This window comes from Xiphophorus hellerii, chromosome 1, assembly GCF_003331165.1.
Source record: "Xiphophorus hellerii strain 12219 chromosome 1, Xiphophorus_hellerii-4.1, whole genome shotgun sequence".
NCBI classification, from domain to species: domain Eukaryota; kingdom Metazoa; phylum Chordata; class Actinopteri; order Cyprinodontiformes; family Poeciliidae; genus Xiphophorus; species Xiphophorus hellerii.
The window spans coordinates 12,234,644-12,256,054 of NC_045672.1; the positions used below are offsets into that span (position 1 = coordinate 12,234,644).

The 21,411-nt window shown below is 38.0% G+C and overlaps 1 protein-coding gene across 1 annotated transcript in view; it reads right to left on the bottom strand.

The window, feature by feature from the left end:
* The window catches only part of LOC116725745 (TOX high mobility group box family member 2-like), a 103,394-nt gene that overhangs the window by 49,887 nt on the left and 32,096 nt on the right, over positions 1-21,411 (bottom strand). The window contains 1 exon segment of the mRNA XM_032572093.1: positions 10,474-10,551. Coding sequence (XP_032427984.1) covers positions 10,474-10,551 — 78 coding nt within the window.

The window sequence follows — 21,411 nt, forward strand, 5'->3', positions numbered from 1 at the left end:
TCTCTGCGCTACAACCTTCCCAGTTGTACTTCTCCATCACACACCCCACATTCCCCTTCCCGACCCCCCCGCCACCTTTTTTTTTCCCCCTTCACTCGTCTCTTTTTCTTCAGCGAGGCTTGGCATCGCTTTCTCATCGGCAGCTTAATTGGGCATTCTGCCTGAGACAAGGGCCTCATTAAGCAGTAATTACACACATGTTGTTTTCGGCAAACATCTCTATTTGGATTGCTTTGCATGGTAATTGTTCAGCAGGGACCACTGCTTGCGATGTTTCAATCCGTGACACACGTGGTGCTGGTGGAGAGAAATGAAAAAACATGAAGAAGAAGGGTAGAGGAAGAAGAGGAGAACGGGGAGACTGACGGATGGGGGGGAGGGGAGGGGGGCAGAGAGAGAAAAAAATAATAATAGGCTGTGGAAGAGAGACAAATTGTGAAATAAAGAATGCATAGATGAGAGGGAGAGAGGATGAGAGTAACACAGATGCAAGCTGAAAGAATGAAGGCAATGCAGAGGCAGTAAGTGGAGAGACACGATGAATAAATGACAAAAAGGACAAATTCAGTGTGAGAGGGAAATGAGAATGAAGAAAATGAGCAAGAGAAGTGAAAAGGGAAAAAATAGATAGCGAGTCACAAAACTGGGTCATGCCTCGCAATCATCGACAAAGCTGAGTATTTCAAAAATAATGAAGCCACAAGGTGGAAGTAATGCTAACTAGCACATCCAGGGAAAGCATGTAATATTTACACAGTTCTAATGGAGCAATACAAGGCTGGGATCCTTTCATCTAGGAGTCCTCTGTAAGACTGATGATGACAGGATTGGTGGCTTCACTGAAGACTGCCTCTGATTGATGGACAATTTATATAAGCTCCCCACTAAGCCTTCTAGGCAACATCTGTTTGTGAGGAGGTGGAGGGGGGGTGAAGATCAACTGCTTGTGGCGTAATGCCGCAACTACTTAGTCAGTACAGAGAAAATCATGTAAAACCAAAGACAAGTAAGCCAAGGAAAAACGCTTTACCTAGATGGATCAAATGGGCCTGATTGTTTGAAAAAATCCAAACACAAATTGTATATGTCTACTAATATGAGGAAAAAAGTTTAACAACTGGATATTGGTTGCTAAAGGTGACCTACTATACTTCCTTGAACAAGTTAGGGTAGATCTATGGCTGTAAAAAAAACATGCTGATTCATTTTTTTTTCATTATACTCAGATAACAGGATTACACCTGGTCATTTCTAATTATTTTGAGCTCCGTTCAGAATGAGCTGTTTCAGGGCTACGTCTCTTTTATGCAAATGAGCTGCTGCTGGCCACACACCCCTAAACTCCAGGTTCACACTCACACTTTATACACTTGAAAATGTCCATGAAAGACCAGAGAACATGCCATTCAATTATTTTGTAAATCGATGTCTTCACCAATCAACAAACTGACCAATAGCTACTTGGAAGTAGATAGATACTTGCCTAAGCATGCTGATTTAAAAAGATTTTGTTATTCGAAGACATTCACAGATCTTTATTAGATACATCAGTAAATTTAAAGTGATATATATAATAAAATAATAGAGAAAAATATCATCAACAAACAACAACAGAACCAATATTTTTAGAGTGCAGGTAAATTGCTACAAATTTGGAATTTGTGCAGTTAGTATTTCTTCAAAATGAATCTACTCCAAACAATTACTTTTCTTTCAAGTATAATCTTCTTCTACGCTAAATGTCAACATTAATAAAGTTAAAGTTTTAGTAGCTTTATGTATTTACTCAAGTTATCTTTGTTGTTAATATTTGTCTGATGATCTGAAACATTTAAATGTAACACAAAAAACAAAAAGCAGGACTTTACAAGAGGCAAATCCTTATTTTTTTCCCCCCAGCAATGTATCTTCAGCATACCACCACGATTTACTCTCTGAAAATAATCACAGGAATTTACAACTGAATCTTACAACCTACATGACGAGGTGTAACAACTAATAATTTTAGTTTTTATCCAATTAACACTTAAGCAGATTTTGGATGACGCGCAAGAAAAAAAAAAAAAATGTCAGCAACAACAACAAAACACGATCACACCAAACAGCAACCTCAACCAACTTTCTGAACTTTTGAATTAATAACAGAAAATCTATAAGCAGAATATGTACTAGGTGTGACTTTAAAAGCCTTTGCCAGTACACCAAGTCTCTAAAAATAATTCTCTCGCCGAGCAGAATTAATAAACCCAGAACAGTACACAGCCATTCTGTGAAGAGAAGGGGTGTGGTGGCGGTGGAGGAGGTGGGGGCTCATGCAATATGTATGCCTGTTTGAGCACCCTTCTGCCTCATCTTTCTCCCTATTCTCTTCATTTCACTCTTCACATCTCACTCCTTCCCCTTCAGCCCTCTGTTCAATTAAGCTGTAGGAGCGACCTAACAAACCCCAACCTGAGACAATGTGTGCCACCGAATTTTGATGTTGCCCAACTTGTCACTTCTGGTTCAAAGCCAGAGGAGGATGAGGAGGCAGAGACACCAACACACACACACACCACACACACACCCACCCCCTTCACGCGCACACACACCTAACAGCAGTGAAGGAAAATTAAAAAAACAATATGGAAAGTATGGGGAGAAAAGAAAGAAAGAAACAGAGAAACAAAGAAAGAGAAAAAGAAGGAATGAAAAAAGAACTTGCACATTTTCTGCATGGGAAATGTGCAGAAAAAGACAGAGAGTAGAGAGGCTACAGTAACAAATCTGGTATTGCACCACGCCCCAAGCAAACAATGAACATGGGCAAACAATGAACATGGCACAAACATATACACAGGGACTCAAAACATGCGCATAGACATACACACACACACACGCACAAAGCCCATAAAAAGCACAGCCGGTGGCCATGGCGACACATGCTCTGTTGTCGTTAGATAAGGGAAACAGGGCCTCTTCCTGGGTGTGAGAGCTTGATCCTGCACACACAACTGAAGTCACACTACTTGTACGCGCACAGCTGCAGCACCACTGGGGTCACATCTATTGTACCAACATCAAATAACTCATGTGGCCCCACTTTATCAGCTGCATGATTAATTTTCATATGCAAAATAAAAACAGGTTGTGTTCATAGTTGGAGAAGTTTGCATCGTTGAGGTGGAATTTAATGGATTTTGGCGAACCGAAGCACAGAGCCAGTGTGGAAAGTTTCTGATTTTAGGAACACTGTATGATTTGAAGATGAATTCCACAGGGACCTCTTAAAACTGTTAAAGGACAAGTTATGTGTAGTATTTGGCATTATATGAATGCAAGGTTGAGCACATTTACACTGCACACTTTATGTTTATTCGCGGAACAAAATCTGCACCCTTAAAAAGAACCAGCTGCCGTTCATGTTGCAATCTTTTTCATGATCTGCCAACGAGGCCATGACCGTCTCTCTTCAGTCCGCCGTCTGAGATTTCTCCCATTGAGCTGGATTTCTCTGGTAGAATTTCAACTCAGCCAATCAGTAACATCAGAAAAGGGAGTTGTGAAAGAGTGATGTAAACTTTATTAGAATTAAAATATGCCTGTACAAGGTCATAGTTTGGCAATGGCAGGGGAGGAATTGAACAAAGTTGTTGGGCACGCTTCCAAATATTGAACAATTAAAGATGGAGTAAGAGGAATGTATAACACATTTTATTGCTGGTAAAAAAATTTTTAAAAAAGTTGTGGCCCTACTCCCCATAGAGTTGTTTACAGCGCATGCTTCATTGGGCTAGCTCATTACATACATCACACTCAAACATTAGCAACTGGGTAAAATCAGATTGAATCATTTAAAACTTCAACACAGTTCCACGCTTATTTTAAAAACATTAACAACACCATGTGTAAAGTGCTCTCTTACTGCATGAAAGCAAGTAGATGAAGCTAATCTAAAAAAGGACGAAGCAACTGATGGATCTGCACAAGAACGTAGCAGCAATACACAATCTCTTTTCTAGTGTTTCACTAATATCAATATTTTGTCAATCCTTAATGAGACAAAACCTCAACAAACAGAAATCAAAGACAAGGTCTATGATGATATACAAGTTAATCAATGACAACATTTGAGAAATCACAATGTCTAAGTTTTTTCCGTTCCGCCCCTCAGTAGTACCAGCATAATGAGATCTGGATAGACTTATTGGTAAAGGCAATGCTGGCAGAACTTGAAGTAAGCTTTCATTTTTACTTGCCAAGTTGCACTTCCATTTTTAAATTGAAAATTTGTACATGGTGCTGGAGAGTCTGTTACAACCACACCAGCAGACACCAAGAACCCGCTCTGAAATATGGGACTGTTTGCGTTCTACTGGTACAAGAAATATAAGTGGAATTTGTCGGTTGAAATAATGTGACCTTTTCTTAATTATCCAAGTTAGTTTCCAACCTTTACTATGCATTGCACAGTAAAGGAACAGTTACTGTACATAGAGACAGTGCTGGGCGCTGCAGCTCCACCAATGAGAGGTACTAGACTCAGATTCAGATACAGATTTTATTTGTGTCCCAAATGGGCAATTGATGTAAAGGCAAGTATAAAAACTAATTTAAAAAAAAAGAAGAATATAATATTTATTTAACAAGGGTCTACATGGAGACTTCAGCATTCATTTTACACATATTAAACTGTAAATTAAACCAAAACACTTTGGTGAGATTTTGTTCAAATTCTTAACTTATTTTGTATCTAGTGGGAAAGCAGGCAGAGAGGATGTTGGTCCTTGACACAACAATCTGGGGTTCAGTTCCCGACTTTGTGAGCTTTGCTATGCAAAGTTTCAGTGATGTTTCTGATGTCACAGAAATATCTGTGAAAAAAATAATTAAAAGATTTTCTTTTTTCTAGAGAACTGTTTAAAATTATATTCTGTGCTGTTTAATTAGACAGGCGAACAACAGTTATCTTATAAAACATGAAATGTTGCTGAAAGACACCAGAGAGCTGCACTCAGTGTGAGTTCAAAAGAAAAAAAAACTGCCTCATTTAGTTCAAAATTCACAGAAAATATGAAAAAAATCCCTTGATGGACCAATCCACTCATCACCTCCAAGGCGAAAACAACATACTGAGGTGAACTAAAAAAAGGGTTTTTTACCACTTCCGGTTTCACCTATGCCTTGGGATGTGCAGCAAAAAAAAAAAAGAAAGAAAAAAAAAGTGAAGGCTCCCATTTATCCACTTTGCTGTTGAGGTGCTGGAACAACCACAAAACAGAGCCAACAGCCAGAAACAGAGATGAGAAGAGATGAGAGTGGAGATTGAGAATATGGAGAGGTAGTGCAAGGTGGGAGTGTGGGGCATGTGGGTTGCCAAAAAAAGGCTTTGTTTCCACCTTGAACTTGGGTTTACAACGGTTCACAAAAGGATAGAAATCTAAACGGATGACAGTTTATCTGCACATACAAGTCAGTGGCTGTTAGACTGTGAAGAGATTTTCTAATTTCATTTTCCTTTTTTGACAGCTTTAGAATAAGGTGAAAAAAAACAAATTTTATAATATAGTTTTTGACTCACATAAAGAAACCAAAAATTCGGGAAAAATATAAGTATATTTAGTAAAAACCCCGTTAGACTATTGCATGTCTGCCTCACATTTCAGTGGCCCTGTCATACAAAGTAATGTACATTTTGAGTTATTAAATCATGTGTGTGCATGGTTATTAGACAAGTTGTATTTTATTTTATTATTAAAGTCTTCTCAAGGAAATCAAAACGTTAAACCGAAGACACAAATATAAATAAAAGTGAGGATTTCCCATCTCAGGATAATTCACGTTTTACCAACTTACACTAGACTCACATTCATAAACATATACACAGATTAATTTAGGATAATGTGCCTTTTCCCAATGCTCTTGGTGCCAACTAGAAACAACCAATCAGAACCAGGAGGCAGTTCTTAGCAGTTACCACTGTCAATCACAATCTCGTGTGGCGCTGCTCATCCCTCTCCCGTTTCCCAACTTGTTCTCTGCTAAGTTCTCTGCTAGCCCTAACCCTAGCAGAGAAAGTTGTGAATGCTTAGGCTAGTTAGCATGGACACCAATGATGACAGATAAGCAGTTTTTCTGTGACTGTAAATTGTTTCTCCTCCATTATCTCATTTACCAGCATTGTTTGGCAGCACAAAGACCTTCCTTCAGGCTCTGATTGGTTGTTTTTGGTCAGAAGAAGTGTGTTTCTTTAGATGGCTATAGTAGCTCTGCATTCTGTCTGTATTTCATGCATCAGGAAACATTTCCAAAGTATATTGACCTAAGTCAAAGGAAAAACAGGAGCATTTTTTGGCCTACTCAAAGTAAAATGTTGGCTTACTGTAGGAGAGAACTAATTACAGTATTATTATTATTTTTTAAAACTTCTTAAAAGGACTATGAGGTCCATTTCATTCGAACACATTTTGCTGTCTTTATGTGTTTTGTAACGAAGGTGGTAGAAGCCGGCCAGACTTTGTTATGTCTCTGAGTCAGGAAGGCAGTCACAGACCTGAGTCGGCTGACTTATATACGAAATGGCTGGGTTGAGGGACAGATATAGTAATGACGTAAGGTTTGTGCGACCAGCCAGGTGCACAATCTAATAGCATTAGCAGGATCCAGAAATCCCCTTTATTGTTTTTGAAGCGAATAGTATGCTAATTTAAGCATACTGCTGATGTCAAAGTCACACGACACCTTCCTGCGCTGTTGGCTTCATCGCTGAAAAATCACAGCTGTGTGGGAAATTGCTCTTCCCACTTGCAATTGAAGAATTGCCCGAAGGAGCTCAGAGGGGGCTCGTCTTTGGTTCAAGGCAGAAAGGTTTGGTGAAAGAAGATAAAATTTCATAAAAATATGACGGAGAATGGAAAGGTCTTGAAATCTTAACTTTTTAAAGTTTGTTTGATACCTATAATTGGCCCCACAGGAAAGGCTGACTGACTGAAGTCAAATAAATGTGTAAAAAAAAAAAAACCCACAATGGAAGAACTTTATACTTCCACAAGCATCTGAAGACAACAGAATAATCCCAGAAGCAGATTTAAATAATTTGCTTTTGTAAATTCCGCGTGAAAACTAATGCAAAATGTTGTGCATTTAGACTGTTTCTGTTTCAGCAACATTTAAGGCGATCGACCAACACAAAATAGATTTTCACGTTAAGGCTTCACTTGTTGTTTTAGACGTGACTGCTGCATCCCGAAGCGCATGTTGCGTAGTGCGTCATCTGTGGCAACAGTTTGCCTTTGCAGCAACTAAGGCGGAGTGCAAAAGAGGACACAGCCATTGAGTGAGCCACGTGTGAGCGCTTGTGCAAAGGTGTCTAAGAAAGGAATATGTCAAAACCAAAGTGCAACCCGCATGGCCTCCATCATCCTGCTGTGGTGGCCTTCAAGGACCCTAGTGGTGCTGGATGAGCTTCATTAGCAACAACCAAATCAGCATCAAAGGCAATTAACAAATGGGTCCAGCAGGTGCTGTAGTGCTAAGCTTAACAACTTTAGTGTCCCAGTTCTACCTGACAAAGTATGGCGTGAAAACACGCACGTGTGTACTTGAAGAACTGTAAGAAAATACAGTTTCTGACATATCTGAGAGAGCACGAGCCACTTTTAACTGGCTGGGATAAACAGTGATGAGGAGAGATAAAAAAGCACAGTGAACGTCACGTTACCCCAGCCATTTGCTTTCGCTCGCCGCAACCATCAGATAACTACAACAGGAAAAGGAAAAAAAAAAAAAACACACAAAAAAACGGCTGGTTTCCTTCAGCGTATAATTGAATGTCTTATTGCAATCTGGTGCTCTACACAATAAATAAAAGGTACAAACGCAAAGCATGAAGAATAAAACAAATGTCAAAGTTTGAAAGCTTTGACAATAATAAACCATTACGTGCCAAGTAAATGCATCAGTCTATCTCCAAAGATGCCAACTAGTCTTCAATCTACCAGGGGTGTCAAACTCCAGTCCTCAAGGGCTGCTGTCCTGCAGTTTTTAGATGTGCCACAGGTATAAAACACTGGAATGAAATGGCTTAAATACTCCTCCTTGTGTAGATCACTTCTCCAGAGCCTCGCTAATGACCTAATTATTCTATTCAGGTGTGGTGCAGCAAAGGCACATCTAAAAGTTGCAGGACACCGGCCCTTGAGGACTGGAGTTTGACACCTGTGATCTAAGCAGATGGCAAAGAAAAAAAAAGTTTGGCTAAGACAACAAATAACTTAATCCTACAGCTCTCAAGCTAACACAAAATAACCTTACAGTGTAAAAAGTGGCTATGAAAATGTATTAAATTGCTTTACAAATAGGATGTTTAAAAATCACAGAGAAGTAACTATAACACCTTATACTGAAACAAATTGACTAAAGATATATATCATGTGTCAGTACATACATTGGAAACCTTTGTTGACATATTTTAAACAATAACATAATACCCACAAAACCAATGTTTTACCAGGAAGAACATCGCTACAACAACAACAAACAGGTTGTTGCTACAACATAGCAACAGTCAGAGACATTTGACCAATGCAAAAGATTATGCAAAGCAAGAAGATGAGTCAAGTGGGAAACCGAAACCCTTTAAGTGCGTACATAAACAAGAAAAACATCATAAATAAATGTGATGTATGAGAGGAAAGAAGATAAAATGGTCTTATTTGATTCTTTTTTGTCAAATCAGTCTCTTAAATGTCATGCACCTCAAAGTAAATTGTATTTAAAGAGAGCAGAATGATTAGGTTCATAGAAGAGTTCAGAAAATAAACTGATCCTGTGTTCCAGGACAATGCCATTCCAAGCTTTTGGGATTTATGTAAAGTGATGAAGGAGAATTCACTTCTAAACAAGATCATTTGTACTTTTGGACTTCCTTTCATTTAAGATTATACAAGTCTATGTATCCACACTAGAAAGGCACATCTGAACTGTTGGTTGAGCATGCATTTACTTTAAAACCAAATATCAGAGCTATTTTTACGCATTTAGCTAAGATGTATGCAAGAGAAGAGTATTACAATCAAACACCTGTGAGAAAACCTAGAATTAAATACACAATTTGATTCTGAACCATATAAATAAAAGAACTTGAGATGTAAAAGATAAGAGAATCCTTTTCAGTCCAAAAAAAAACATCCCGTAGCATTATACAACCTTGACATGATGGCCCCAAAAAGGAGTAAAGACAGAAGACTGCGTGACCTGAATTTTCCATTAAAGAGAACCATTGGTTTCATTTTGTTTTCATTCAAATTTAAAGTCACACAACTTGCTTTGAACTGTTTTGAATGCAAATGGCAGCCCACTGAAAGTCAGGTCATGCATAAGCACAGTTGTATTAAACAGTCATTCACATAAAAGGCATTTTCTTTGTGTTTGACTCAAATTAATTAAAACTGCCAATATATACATATATATATATACATATATATATATGTATATATATATATATGACTTAATAGAGAATTTCTTTGGTTGCACCAAGAAAGCCAGAATCAGTCACTTTTGTCTCCACATTGCCTGGAGGGTAATTCTCATTTCAAAGGACTGTGCGATCTTAGTTGATTAAGGATCATTTAGTAAATAAAATGTAGAAAAAAATTAATCTAAATGATTTAAAAGATCTTTAAGATTTAAACTGTACTTTCTTCTACCTCCAAAAAGAGTTCTTACTGTAACAACTGCAGACGTTTCTTTTTTTTTTTTGCATTTTGCATTTTGGAGTGTTTTCACTGCATTATGTTTCTGCAATTACACACTTCTAACGTCATCTGAAAATTCCTGTAAAACAACTGCCTAAAAATATAATATGTGGTGTTCAGAGTTTTTAAAAAATGTATTCAAGATATTATTTTGTACTTTCTTTGTGAAATATAATAATGGTGCTTGAAAATATCAGACATTCATGATTTTGGATAGGAACTCTTACGACAAGACAAGAACATAAGAAAATTCAGCTGGGTACTTTACAAAACATATATAATAAAAGAGGCACAAAGTAACCTGCACTGTTTTAGTGGTTCTGCCTATTGGATGAAGCTGTTTTTCAGAACATCTAACTAAAACATATTATGCACTTAAATGTCTAGGGGTTATAGACAAATTAGACAGTCAGCTTGGGGCCAGTTCTGTGAATTGACAACTAATCTAAACACTTGAGTTTATTAGGTTTTTCAAAGTTGTCATGTTGAGCAATGAGATGGCGTTTTCTTCATACCAAGTGTTCTCAAAATTTGTCTTCTACATAAGGTCAAAGATCTTGAAAACCAGGTCACTATTGCTTACAGCTTACAAGCAAAAAATGGCACTTCATGCTGAGAGCTATTTTTTAGCAGCTCTAATTTCCCACAGCAAGTCATAACAATAATCTATCTCCCCATTGTCTCTGTTTGAAGGCTTGTAGAAAAAAAAAATATGGGGGCTTCAGCTAACATATCTCACCATAGCAATGGCCAGTCTTTTCCTAGATGGGTTGATGCCTGAAGGGGAGGCTGTGCGGAGCCTAACACTGTACTGGGCCTGTGGTCAGAAAGACAGACAGCAGGTAAAGGAAGAGAAAGAAAGGACAAAAGTAGGGAAGGAAACAAGATGCGTGGGCTTTAGTTTTGCAAGATACAAGCAGGGAATTTGTTAAGAACCCTTCCCTCCTCCTCCCCCTCCTCCTCATTCTGCCTGTTGCTTTTCTCTCCTGTCATTCCCAGCAAATGAATGCTGGGGGAGGAGTAATGACACGAGACTTACACGGTGACTCAACGCAGGGCTTTGCGAAGGGAAAAATTGAGGTTAATGAGCTGACATCCCCTCCACCCCCTGAGCATGTTTCGTCCCCACATGCATGCCGCCCAGCTCTTTTACATACACTGACAAGCATATTACACAAAACGCATCAACCAGGCAGTAGGGCTGAGCAAGGGCACTAAGCCAAGGAGAGCCGGGAGATGTGTTAGCTAAGATTTTATTTTGAAAGCAAGCAAGAAACTAAGCAAACGTCAAGAATGAATCACATCCAAAACAAACATATAAAAGCTTCATGATAGTATAAGTAATGTCCAAGGATTAAGGTCCCCAATGATCCATATTTTCATGAAATTAAATTTGTTTTTCAGGATGGACAACAATCAGAAAGACAAAAACAAAAACGTCAACATTGCAATTAAATAAATAAATGTAAAGTAATTTAAAACAATACAGTAAAAGTCATATAAAGCAATAAAAGTAAGAGTGAATATTTATTTGATAGGGACAAGGATATAGATTCAACATGTAATATGCTATTGCACTTGTAGTCATGGTTGATTTGCAATCCTGTTCAAAAGCAAGCTGTGTGACTTAAAACCAAAGTGGTTAAAAACAAACACAGGCAAAGAACCAGAATGGAAAATTAAAACTAGGAAAAGAGGAAAATACCACAAAAGTCTATCTGTAAGTCGTCAGAAAACTTATATTGACGAAAATAATGTGGTAATATTACACTTACCATTATTTTGTGGAAATTTCAAATACCGTAATCTAATATTATCAAAATGCTACAACATTAATTTTGAAGTATGGCAGGAAGTACTTCTTGAGATGCCCTGTTGTATTTGATATGGTCAACTTTTAAAGACTTTCCTTTCCATCGTGCTGACGGCTACCTCACCATTGGAAAGCATTCAATCACTTGTTTGTGAGGCGACATATCAGATACCTGACAAAAAGAAACTGTGACAGCAAAGAGGAAATAACTAAGTTGTGTCAAACAATTCTGGCCATCCATTCTGGCATCTAATTTTTACCTCCTCCTCTGGGCAGCGTTTGATTCTCTGCAGTTCAAAATCCAACATAATTTAGACCAGTTAACATTTAACTGGATTGACCGACATCAAACAGAGATTCATTAAAAAGGACATTTGAGATCTGTTAAAATTTGTATTTGCAAATGCACAAAAATAAGATGTTCAGTGCTTTGTTAGACATTAGAGTATCCTTACATTTTAAAAAGGAAGTATTCAACAAATATTGTTGTAATACTTCACTGTCAGAGTATGAATACAAACACATCCCAAGAGAAAAAAAACATACAGCATATGATAAGAGGAGACAATGGCATTGTTGACTGATGTACAAAAGCCTTTTCCAGTTTAACCAGGTCAAACTGTGAAACTGTGAACCATAGGGAGACGGCAGATAGTGTGTGATTTGTAAAACTTTTACTCTATTTGTGCAAAATGCACAAACCAAATTTTTATTAACAAAAGCTTGTATTGTTCACAAAAAGCCAGTACTGAGTATCATTTCATCTCATGTGCTGAACTTATCACATCACCCCTATACATATTTACTGTACACACTTACAATTAATGCAAAAAAAAAAAAAAAACTGCATATGTGCAGTAATCTTCCAACCAGCAGCGGACTAAAGTCTGCAACAGGCTCATGCATTGTCATTAACAAAGTCTACTTGAAGAGCAGGCTTCCAATTAAAAATGAGCTTATTTAACAACAAAAATAAGTAAATAAACCGGAAATGTTTGTTAGAATGAATGAGGTGCCATTTTACTGACGGCTAAATATTCTGCAGTGACAAATCAGGCAAACCAGTGAACCTAGCCTAGTACAATGACTGGCCCAAGAAAACAAAACTTTAATGTCAAGTCTCCCAAATTGTAAAAAAAATATCATTTGTTTTGTTTAATAACTGTATAGTTGTCAGGCGTGTAATGAGATCTTGTTGCAGATGAAAATTTCACATTTCTTGTCAAAGTGAAGTCTGAATTAATAATGGGGTCATTAGGAAGTAATTCAATAATTTGCTTCAGGTGTTTTAGACCAGAAAACACCTGGTCTAAACCTTTACATCTAAAGGTCTGAAACCCCTGCTTTAAAATACAGCTTGTGATTTCTGAAACCTTTATGACATTTGAAAATATAACAATAAAAGTTTTCCCAAAAGCATTGCTAAAATGTCATGTCGTTCTCATAAATCCAGACATCTGCATTGTGAGCTGGACGCGTGGTAGGCAATCTTCCAAATGTCGACAGAGAGCCTGACTTCACCAAAAATGGAAATGGTTGTCAGGTCTAACTGTCAGCCCTTTAGGTTTTACCACAAGCATGACTAAAAAGAACAGTCCACCCACAAGTATAAAGATCTTACAGGCGTCTCAATAGTTTGGTTATTAAGGACAAACAGCTCTTAAGCCCACAGTACAGACCACAGGCTAAAAACATCATGTTATTACAGAGCCCAGAGTGCTGAGAAAAACCAATTAGACCTTCAGATGCTCCCCCATTTCTTGGTTATCACGTGGTGGCGAGTGGGTGTAGATGTTAAATAAAACCTCGCTGGCCTTTAACTTGCATCACCGGAAAACCAAAACGAAAAGGTGAAAGGTTTTTTTGTTTGTTTTTTTTTTCAAGAAAAGAATTTGCTCTAGCTGAACTTGCATTCTCATATGACCACTAAAAAAAAACAATGAATGACAATGAAGCAAAAGTTTGTCCAAGTGAGGGCCTCAAAAAGCATTTTGTTTTTTTAATCTTTTTACCCGAATGAATATTTATCAGACAAAGACATTTGAATGAGTTGTTGGCGCATAAAACTTCAACATGACTTGTTTGTTGTGATAAGACTTCTAAGACTCATATGGTTTCATTTATTTGCAACCCTACTGTCATTATTTATCTTTTCTAACACATACTGCATAATTTTTCTCAGTAAATATTTTGCTAATGGAGCTAATGATCTGATATCCACACCAGATCTCAGTAACAACTCGAGTAATTTACACTGAAAGTAACAAAGCAACAATTTTTGTATATAAGGTGGGATGACACTAATACTAACCGATGAAAACATAAAAAGATAAGGTCCAAAAATACAAAGAAAGTAGGGCAACACGACTTAGGTCTGACAGGATTTAGGAAACAATCCTGTCAAATTTATATTAGGTGATTTAGTCACTGTTTATGACCTACAAAAAGGTTTCCTCTTTACCAAAATATCAAACAGGAAGCATGTCATGATTGTTAAATGTACAGTTTTGAATCTTGCATCTTCCTCTTTAAGTAATGCTTTCTTCTTAAAGTGTTTCAAAGTATTTTAAAGTGTTTCTACTGCAACACTCCACTGCTGAAGAAAAGTCAATGCTGAAGCCTATTTGATGTTTGCTGCAGAAAATTTGGACAACCCAATGAACTAGTGGGAGAATACAGTCTGGTCAGATTAGACCAAAACCGAAAATGCTTTGAATGTCATCGCACATGCAGTGCTTGGAGGGGAAATGGACCATCACATCATTTCAAAAATAACATACAAACAGTAAAGTATGGCGATGAAGGCCTAAAAAAGATGCACTGTGAAATTCTCGAAAAGTATGTGGACATAATAGAAAAGAAGAGATTTCCACTTGTAAGTCCAACTCACAAAACCAACTGCCGAGCAAAGTCTTTATTTCATATTTACCAAGATGTGCTCGATACTAATCTTCACCGCCATATTTTTTGAAAAGAAAGCTTGTGTACCTTAACTGCCTCAAATAAAAAGAGCAGAACTCAGGAAATAAAGTAACAGCCTTCATAAAATGAGAGCTGAACAAAGAAGCAGCAATAGAATTGATAATGGTGTGCAGACCGCTCTCAATGAGCTTGAAAACAATGAGCGAAGGACAGATAGTCATTAGCAGCCATTGTGGATCTTTCGAATGAGTCATTCACATGGAGGCTTGTGCATTTTTAATAAAAATTAAATTGAAGAGCCCCCAAGAACACAAACTCTATAAAATAATAACAGCCATTTCACCTTCGCACTATCCGGAGCCTCTCAATTATTTACCACTAATGAATTGCTCTGGGCCATGTTTTACAATACCAACCATCCCAGAGAGACAAATCAGCTCTCTAAAATACTTAAACACATTTACTCCATTCTGCTTAACTTCTCTCGTGTGAGAGAAACAGGGATGTTAAATCTTCTGATTCTTGTTGCATCAACTGAATCTCTGTTTAATTTTCTCAGAATCTCCCCTAGTAGATAACAATTTACTGGTAAAAGACAATAAGTAGGTCATTGATGCTTCACTTGTGCTTTTCATCTGTAATTTTTTCAGAAACAATAAAGGCATGGTTTGCTTTTATTATAGTGCAGCATGCTGCAGCGGTGCTACAGCTCAGGTGCCAAGCCTGCAGCTGCAGCAGTTGCATTTGTACGCCTTTTATTTTGGGGGTTCTTACATTCGTATAGGCAAGTTTACTGGAGTAAGTATTTATAAATGTGCATATCTTACGTGCAATGTGCATTCAGTTTTATTCTCCTTCATTTTTATTTTTATTTTTTTCCCACCAATCAGTCAAGAAAATTCAAAGATTAGGTCAGGCCAGCTTAAGTCCATTCCAGATGTAATCATGAGTCCAGAGCTGTAACTATATCGGACACAAATTAAAGTGGAATGTATCCCATTCCTGGACAGCTGGTGGAGGCAGATTCTTATAATAGTGCAAAAGAAAAAAAAAATTAAAAGACTCATGGAGAGAGTTTGAAAGAAAACATATACTATTTTCATTTCAACTGCTTTACGGATTAAGGCTTTAGGCTCTAGAAAAAAAAACTGCATTAAAATAATCCACCATTTGCATGTTTTATCTCACAAAGGAGACTCGCATAGACACACACATAAACCAACCCCCAACACCCCTCCCTACCTTCTTCTCCTCGCTCCCCTCCCCCATTCCGGGTGCACACACACACACACGCCCGCACGCACACGCCTACAAGTTACACATATACACACTGTCATCATTAAACACACACACACACACACACACACATTGAGATCAACCTGCTGCCATCTGCTCCACGCGCTCTGTACAATCCTTGCAGAATACATTATTCACTGCAATACATCACATCGCATTTCCTCAATGTCATAGCCTTGCGCTGAAGAAGACTGAGAGAGAAAGGAGGAAAGAGGAAAGAAAGCAAAGCATCTATTGCACCAACTGGAGAAAGAGAAAAGATTTGGCCTGTTGTGCTGTAAGAGTGGTGGGGAGAATTAAACACAGGTTTATTTGACTTTAAGGTGAAACGAGGCTGTCAGCAGAACACATTCCCATTACTTCCAGCAGGCTAGATTACAGTTTGAGACAAAGAGGTTAGTGTATGAGAGTGAAGGACAACAGCTGCTGTGAACATGAGAGAAACTGACACATACAAAGAAAACCAAGAGCATCCATCTGCAAGCTGGATGCACACTGAGACAGACAGACTTTAAGTGATTCCACCTTCTCTTTTAAATGACCATTTGGAAGTGCTAAAGCTGTCATATTGTCTGTGCATAAACATACAAGTGGCAGCAATAAGTGGGAAAGTTTTTTTTCCAAGTGTAATTCCACTTCTAGCCACAAGTAGCTTGCTGCAGATGATTCAAATTCCTTTATTAAATACAATTTTGAAGAACTTTTTCTCAAGTAAACATATATAAATATTTACAGTTAAAACAAGATATTTACAAACCCTGCATAAAAAGATGTGGACTGCCGGACATTTAAGACAACTAAAATGTTCCTGTTTAAGTCAGTGAGATTACCAAAATGACTTATATTTGCTAATTTTCTGAATAACGAAGGGAAAGAGTCTTTAGGTATTTTTCCCAACTTTCATGAAATTCAAGTCTATATACATTTAATTTTTAAGCTATATATCTATTAATCTGCTAGCACGATTAGGGAAATTGTCCATTTGAATGACCAATTTGTTTCCGAGCTTTAACTTCCTGGCAGATGATCATTTATTTTGAGAAGCACACCTGTTCCTGTCTGCAGAAAAACACCCAGACAACATGAAGGTTCAGGTTTTAGATTCAATAATATCTATATCCTAACACAGCACAGGCCTCAGAAAGATATGGTATCTGCTGCTGTGTGGTTTTGCAATCTGTAATTTGTGTTTTTCTATTGCTTTTGGAGTAATGGCTTCTTCCACACTGACTGGCCTTTTAGGTCATGTCGATACAAGGTTATCGCACTGTGGAAAAGGACACTTTCTTACCAGCTTTAGGTTGCATTTCAAGTCTTTTGTTTTTAGCTTGATACAGATATTTTTTTTTTACCAAAACACAATCCTCCCTGGGACACAGACCATATCTTCATCCAAAGGGATACAATGGCTGGATAGTTCCATGGTTTTTATTTTTGGGTTTAATTATTTAAACAGATGAACGTGGCACCTTCAGGCAAAATGAGTAATTTTACTCATGGATGAACCAGACTTGTGGCTTTACAACTCCTTTCCAAGTGTGTTTTCTGTTTGTTTTTCTTCAAGTTGCCACAAAAAGCAGCAGTGGGTTAGAGGTTTGCCTTAAAATATACACACATGTATGCCTCCGTTCAACTCAAAGGCTGCAAATTAAGCTCACAATCCCACAACTCAGTTGTCTTAAGTCTCCAAAATGCCATAAAGGTGGAGTACGTACTGCTATTATATCAAAAATTCAGACTTTGAAAATGGTATAAACAAATCTAGGAAAATGTTCATTGTACTAGGATTTGTCAAAGTCCAGGATAATAAGTCCTGGAATAACAATATTGAACAATAACAATAAATACGATGGTAAAGGGATGCACACACTCAGCAACAATACAAATTACGCAGACGAGGGTTAACCCACAAGTACCGTAATTGTTTTCCTAAACCGAAACAGATACTGAAGGCTTAGTAAGGCAAAGGGTGCCCACTCTTAAACCAAAGTTCAACGGTAAGAGACCAAGGGACCAAGCTCAGTGAGAAAGACAGCACTACTAAAGCTCTAACCAACAGTGACTTCTGTGGTAGTACAAGGCTGGAACAAAGCTTCCAGCCAAAGAGACAGTAAGGAGACGGAGTCCAAATCTCTGTGGTGATATTGTCACTAAAACCAAACAGGCACATCTCAGAGTCAAATAGACCATTGATTACTCTTTAATAATTATTTAATTATTAATTTTTGATCAGCCTATTTTGATCAGCCTAATCCTTGCAGAAAGTAGTTCCTCTACTCGTTGAGTTAGAATAGACAATTTGTCTTGAAGACCACTTGTGCTTGTCTTCAGAGATTCGTTCATCAACCTCTTGTATACTACAATTCATATTAGATGTGATCATTTTTCTCTATAATTGGTGCTAAATGGTGATTTTCCTTTAATTTATGAAACATCATACATACAGAGTAAAAATATGTTCTTCTGTTTTGTTTTTACCAAACAAAAAACAGACATTAAGGTCATTTACTCTGACAGATGTCCACCAAAGCTCTCAATAGCAGGTATCTCTATTATCTGAAGATGGCAAGTCATCACACACTAACATCTTCTCTTATTTTGTTCGGAGCAATCTGCCCAAAGTCAAGATGTGCTGTTCATAAACAAACCCCCTCGTGTTGGTTTGAGTCAAGGATTAAGAGCGCAAATATATGTCTTATATTTTCCAGATGGTGACATGTTGGGTGTATAAACGATTGTCTAATGGAGTTAGTTATTTTGGATTTGTTGGATACAAAATAACGCTTTTAATTAGGATATATTCGCTCTTTGTTTTCACCTTCTATGACATCTGTAGACAGCGTGAGAAACAATTCTGAATAGTTTTAGCTGCTACAAATGCTGCAAACTACTTTCTCTTATAAAAAAATAGACATTTGTGACATGATATTATTATAAATTGCATTCAAATAATAATAAAAAATACATATTTCTGGTTTTGTTTACTGTACACGTGTCTCACTGTCTATATTTTTCTATGCAGGTCATGAGCTCATCCACGAGTGTGTTTTTGTGAGTGTCAGCAGCACAGAGAGAGAGTGAACAGCTGGCAAGCCCTACACTTGACTACATATTGACCTGTTTTGCATTCACCTGTTATTCAGCCAAACCTAATGCTTGCTGCAACCGAGGTGCAAGTAACCTTGTTGCAAGTACCAGCCAAGAATGTCTTAAGTAATTTAAGCCTAAATGTCATTGTAACAAAAAAAAATTAATTTGCACCCTTTAAAAGAAGAAAGAGTCAAGTTTAGCAGAAAGACAAGACTGCTAACCTTTGTCAAATTTTTACACTACGTGCAAATACAACTGACAGTCACACAGCGCAGCTTACTTATTGTTTTTTTAAAATCTTTTTATGGTTTCCAGGAAATTGCACCCGATCTCCTGATTGCCTTTAAAAATGCCATTTGCTTATTTAAATAATATGAATAGGGAAGGAGTGAGGGGGGGGGTTGCTGCATCCAACACTTTTCTTATCTGCACTTCACTCCTCCACTTTCCCTTCTCGTGTTTTTTTTTTTCCCACAGTCCGCTCTCCCTCCCTCCTCTTTTCCCAGATGCCCTCTCAGCTCTTGTCTGTGTTTGGGCTGCGACTGCGAGGGGTCACCGCTTGCCTTGTCTCACACGTGGAGAGCACAGTGTGCGTGGGTGTGTGTGGGGGGGTGTGTGTGTGGGTGTGTGTGTGTTCATATGAAAGAAAGACACAGACACAGTTATTGGATAATTATATGAATGAGAGTGGAAGAACACTAGAAAAAAAAAGAATCATGGATGTGTGTGAATTTTTCCCAGTGTGTCAGTGTCTTTCCCACAGAGTATGCGTATGTGCGTGAGGGTGTGTGTGTGTGTGTTTGTGTTTGTAACGCGCGCACGCGCATGTTGCAAAGCTCAGTGCCAGGTCTCTCTAATGAGTCTGTCAGGGGCTGTTAGCGACGGCGTGCTCCCCTGGCTCAGCGCACTCCTACAGACACTGTGATTAGCCGGGCCAACGGCACGCCACCGGGCCAGATTAAACACTCACCATGCCGCCAGGGAACACACACATACACGCACACACACAAATCCACCCCTGCAGACATTACAGCAAGCGATACACTCACACCCAATAGCACACATTCTTAGACACACGGCTTCATCCAGCATTGTGCCTATCAGCCTGATGAGATACAGTAACACGTACTTGCCCTCCAGAGCCAGGTGTTGATGGCACCGGCACTGAAGATTAATGAGAAAAATAAACATTACACGTGCCGTCAATGGCACAGGAAAGAACGTGCTCACGTTTCATCAGTCTGTCCCCGCCGTTATTGAATTCTTGTCTGCCACTAATTTTGAACATCACTTAGAATTAAGGGCAGCCCTTCTGGCTCCGGCAGCTTTCAACATCTTCATTAAAGCGACACGATTCACTAATTACAGGTAATTACCCTTTAATGAGCAGCCCAGATGAATGAGAAGATATGCGGACGAGGGCAGGCATGACTACATTATTTTTAATTCCTCCAAGGCCATTATCTAAGTTTGCTGTTTGGAGATAGGCTTCTTGACCATTAAAATGTCTTCAAAGAAAGCGAGTTGAAATATTCAACTGCTTGGACTATATGGATTATTGGTACGTTGTGCCTGGTTACATGAAGAAAGGCAAAATGTTAGTTCTGCCTATCTGTACAATGATCATTCAAGAACCCAAAAGCTTCTTTGAATATTGTTTTTTTTCCTGAAACATAACGAGTGATTTCCTCCAGATTTAAAAAAAAAAAACAACTTTCATCAATCCTTTGAACATATTGCATGTGCTTGCAAATTGTGTTTTTATTGTTTCACTTACAGACCTGAAAATAAGTACATGTCCCGTATATACTTAATTTATTTTTTTTTTTTAAATCACATGTTTCAAATCAGGCCTGTTTACTACCAGACCTTAACAATTGAGGACTACCTTAACTAGAACCCGTCTGACAACCTGAAATGGACAAAATGATCTCAGAGTCAACACATAACGCCACAGTATAAAGAATTCAAGACTAGATAAAAACAAACAAAAAACAATGCGACATCTACGAGTTTGGACAGTGTTACAAAATAATTTCCAGAACTTGGAGTCTTACAGTGAACCACAGTGAGAATCATTATACACAAGAAACACTGGTGAACCTCTGCAGAAGAGCCAGGCTTACCATGAGAACCTTGAAGACTCATCCTGGAGGTCACAAAAAAAAAAACAACTCAGATCAGTAAAAGCATTACAGGCCTCACTTGCCTTGGTTAAAATTGAAGTTAAGAAAGTTCATGGTTCAACAAAAAAAAAAAAGAGTTTCTATGTGAAAGCCAATAAAGCAAAAAAAAAAAAAAAAATCATTACAAAGGCCCACTTCACATTTGCCAAAAGCAAATATTCTGTGGACTGGCAAGACATATTTGGATAGTTATATAGCAACTAGCACAGCTTATGAACAAACAGGGTAAGGGCAATGTGAGGCTCAGAAGCTCTTTTGATGCTTCAGGATCTGGACGAACCTTGAACTTTGCACTCTACTAGCAAAACAATAAACTGAAAAACATAAGCAAGTCCACCTCTGAGATTCTGCATTTATTAATACCAAAATA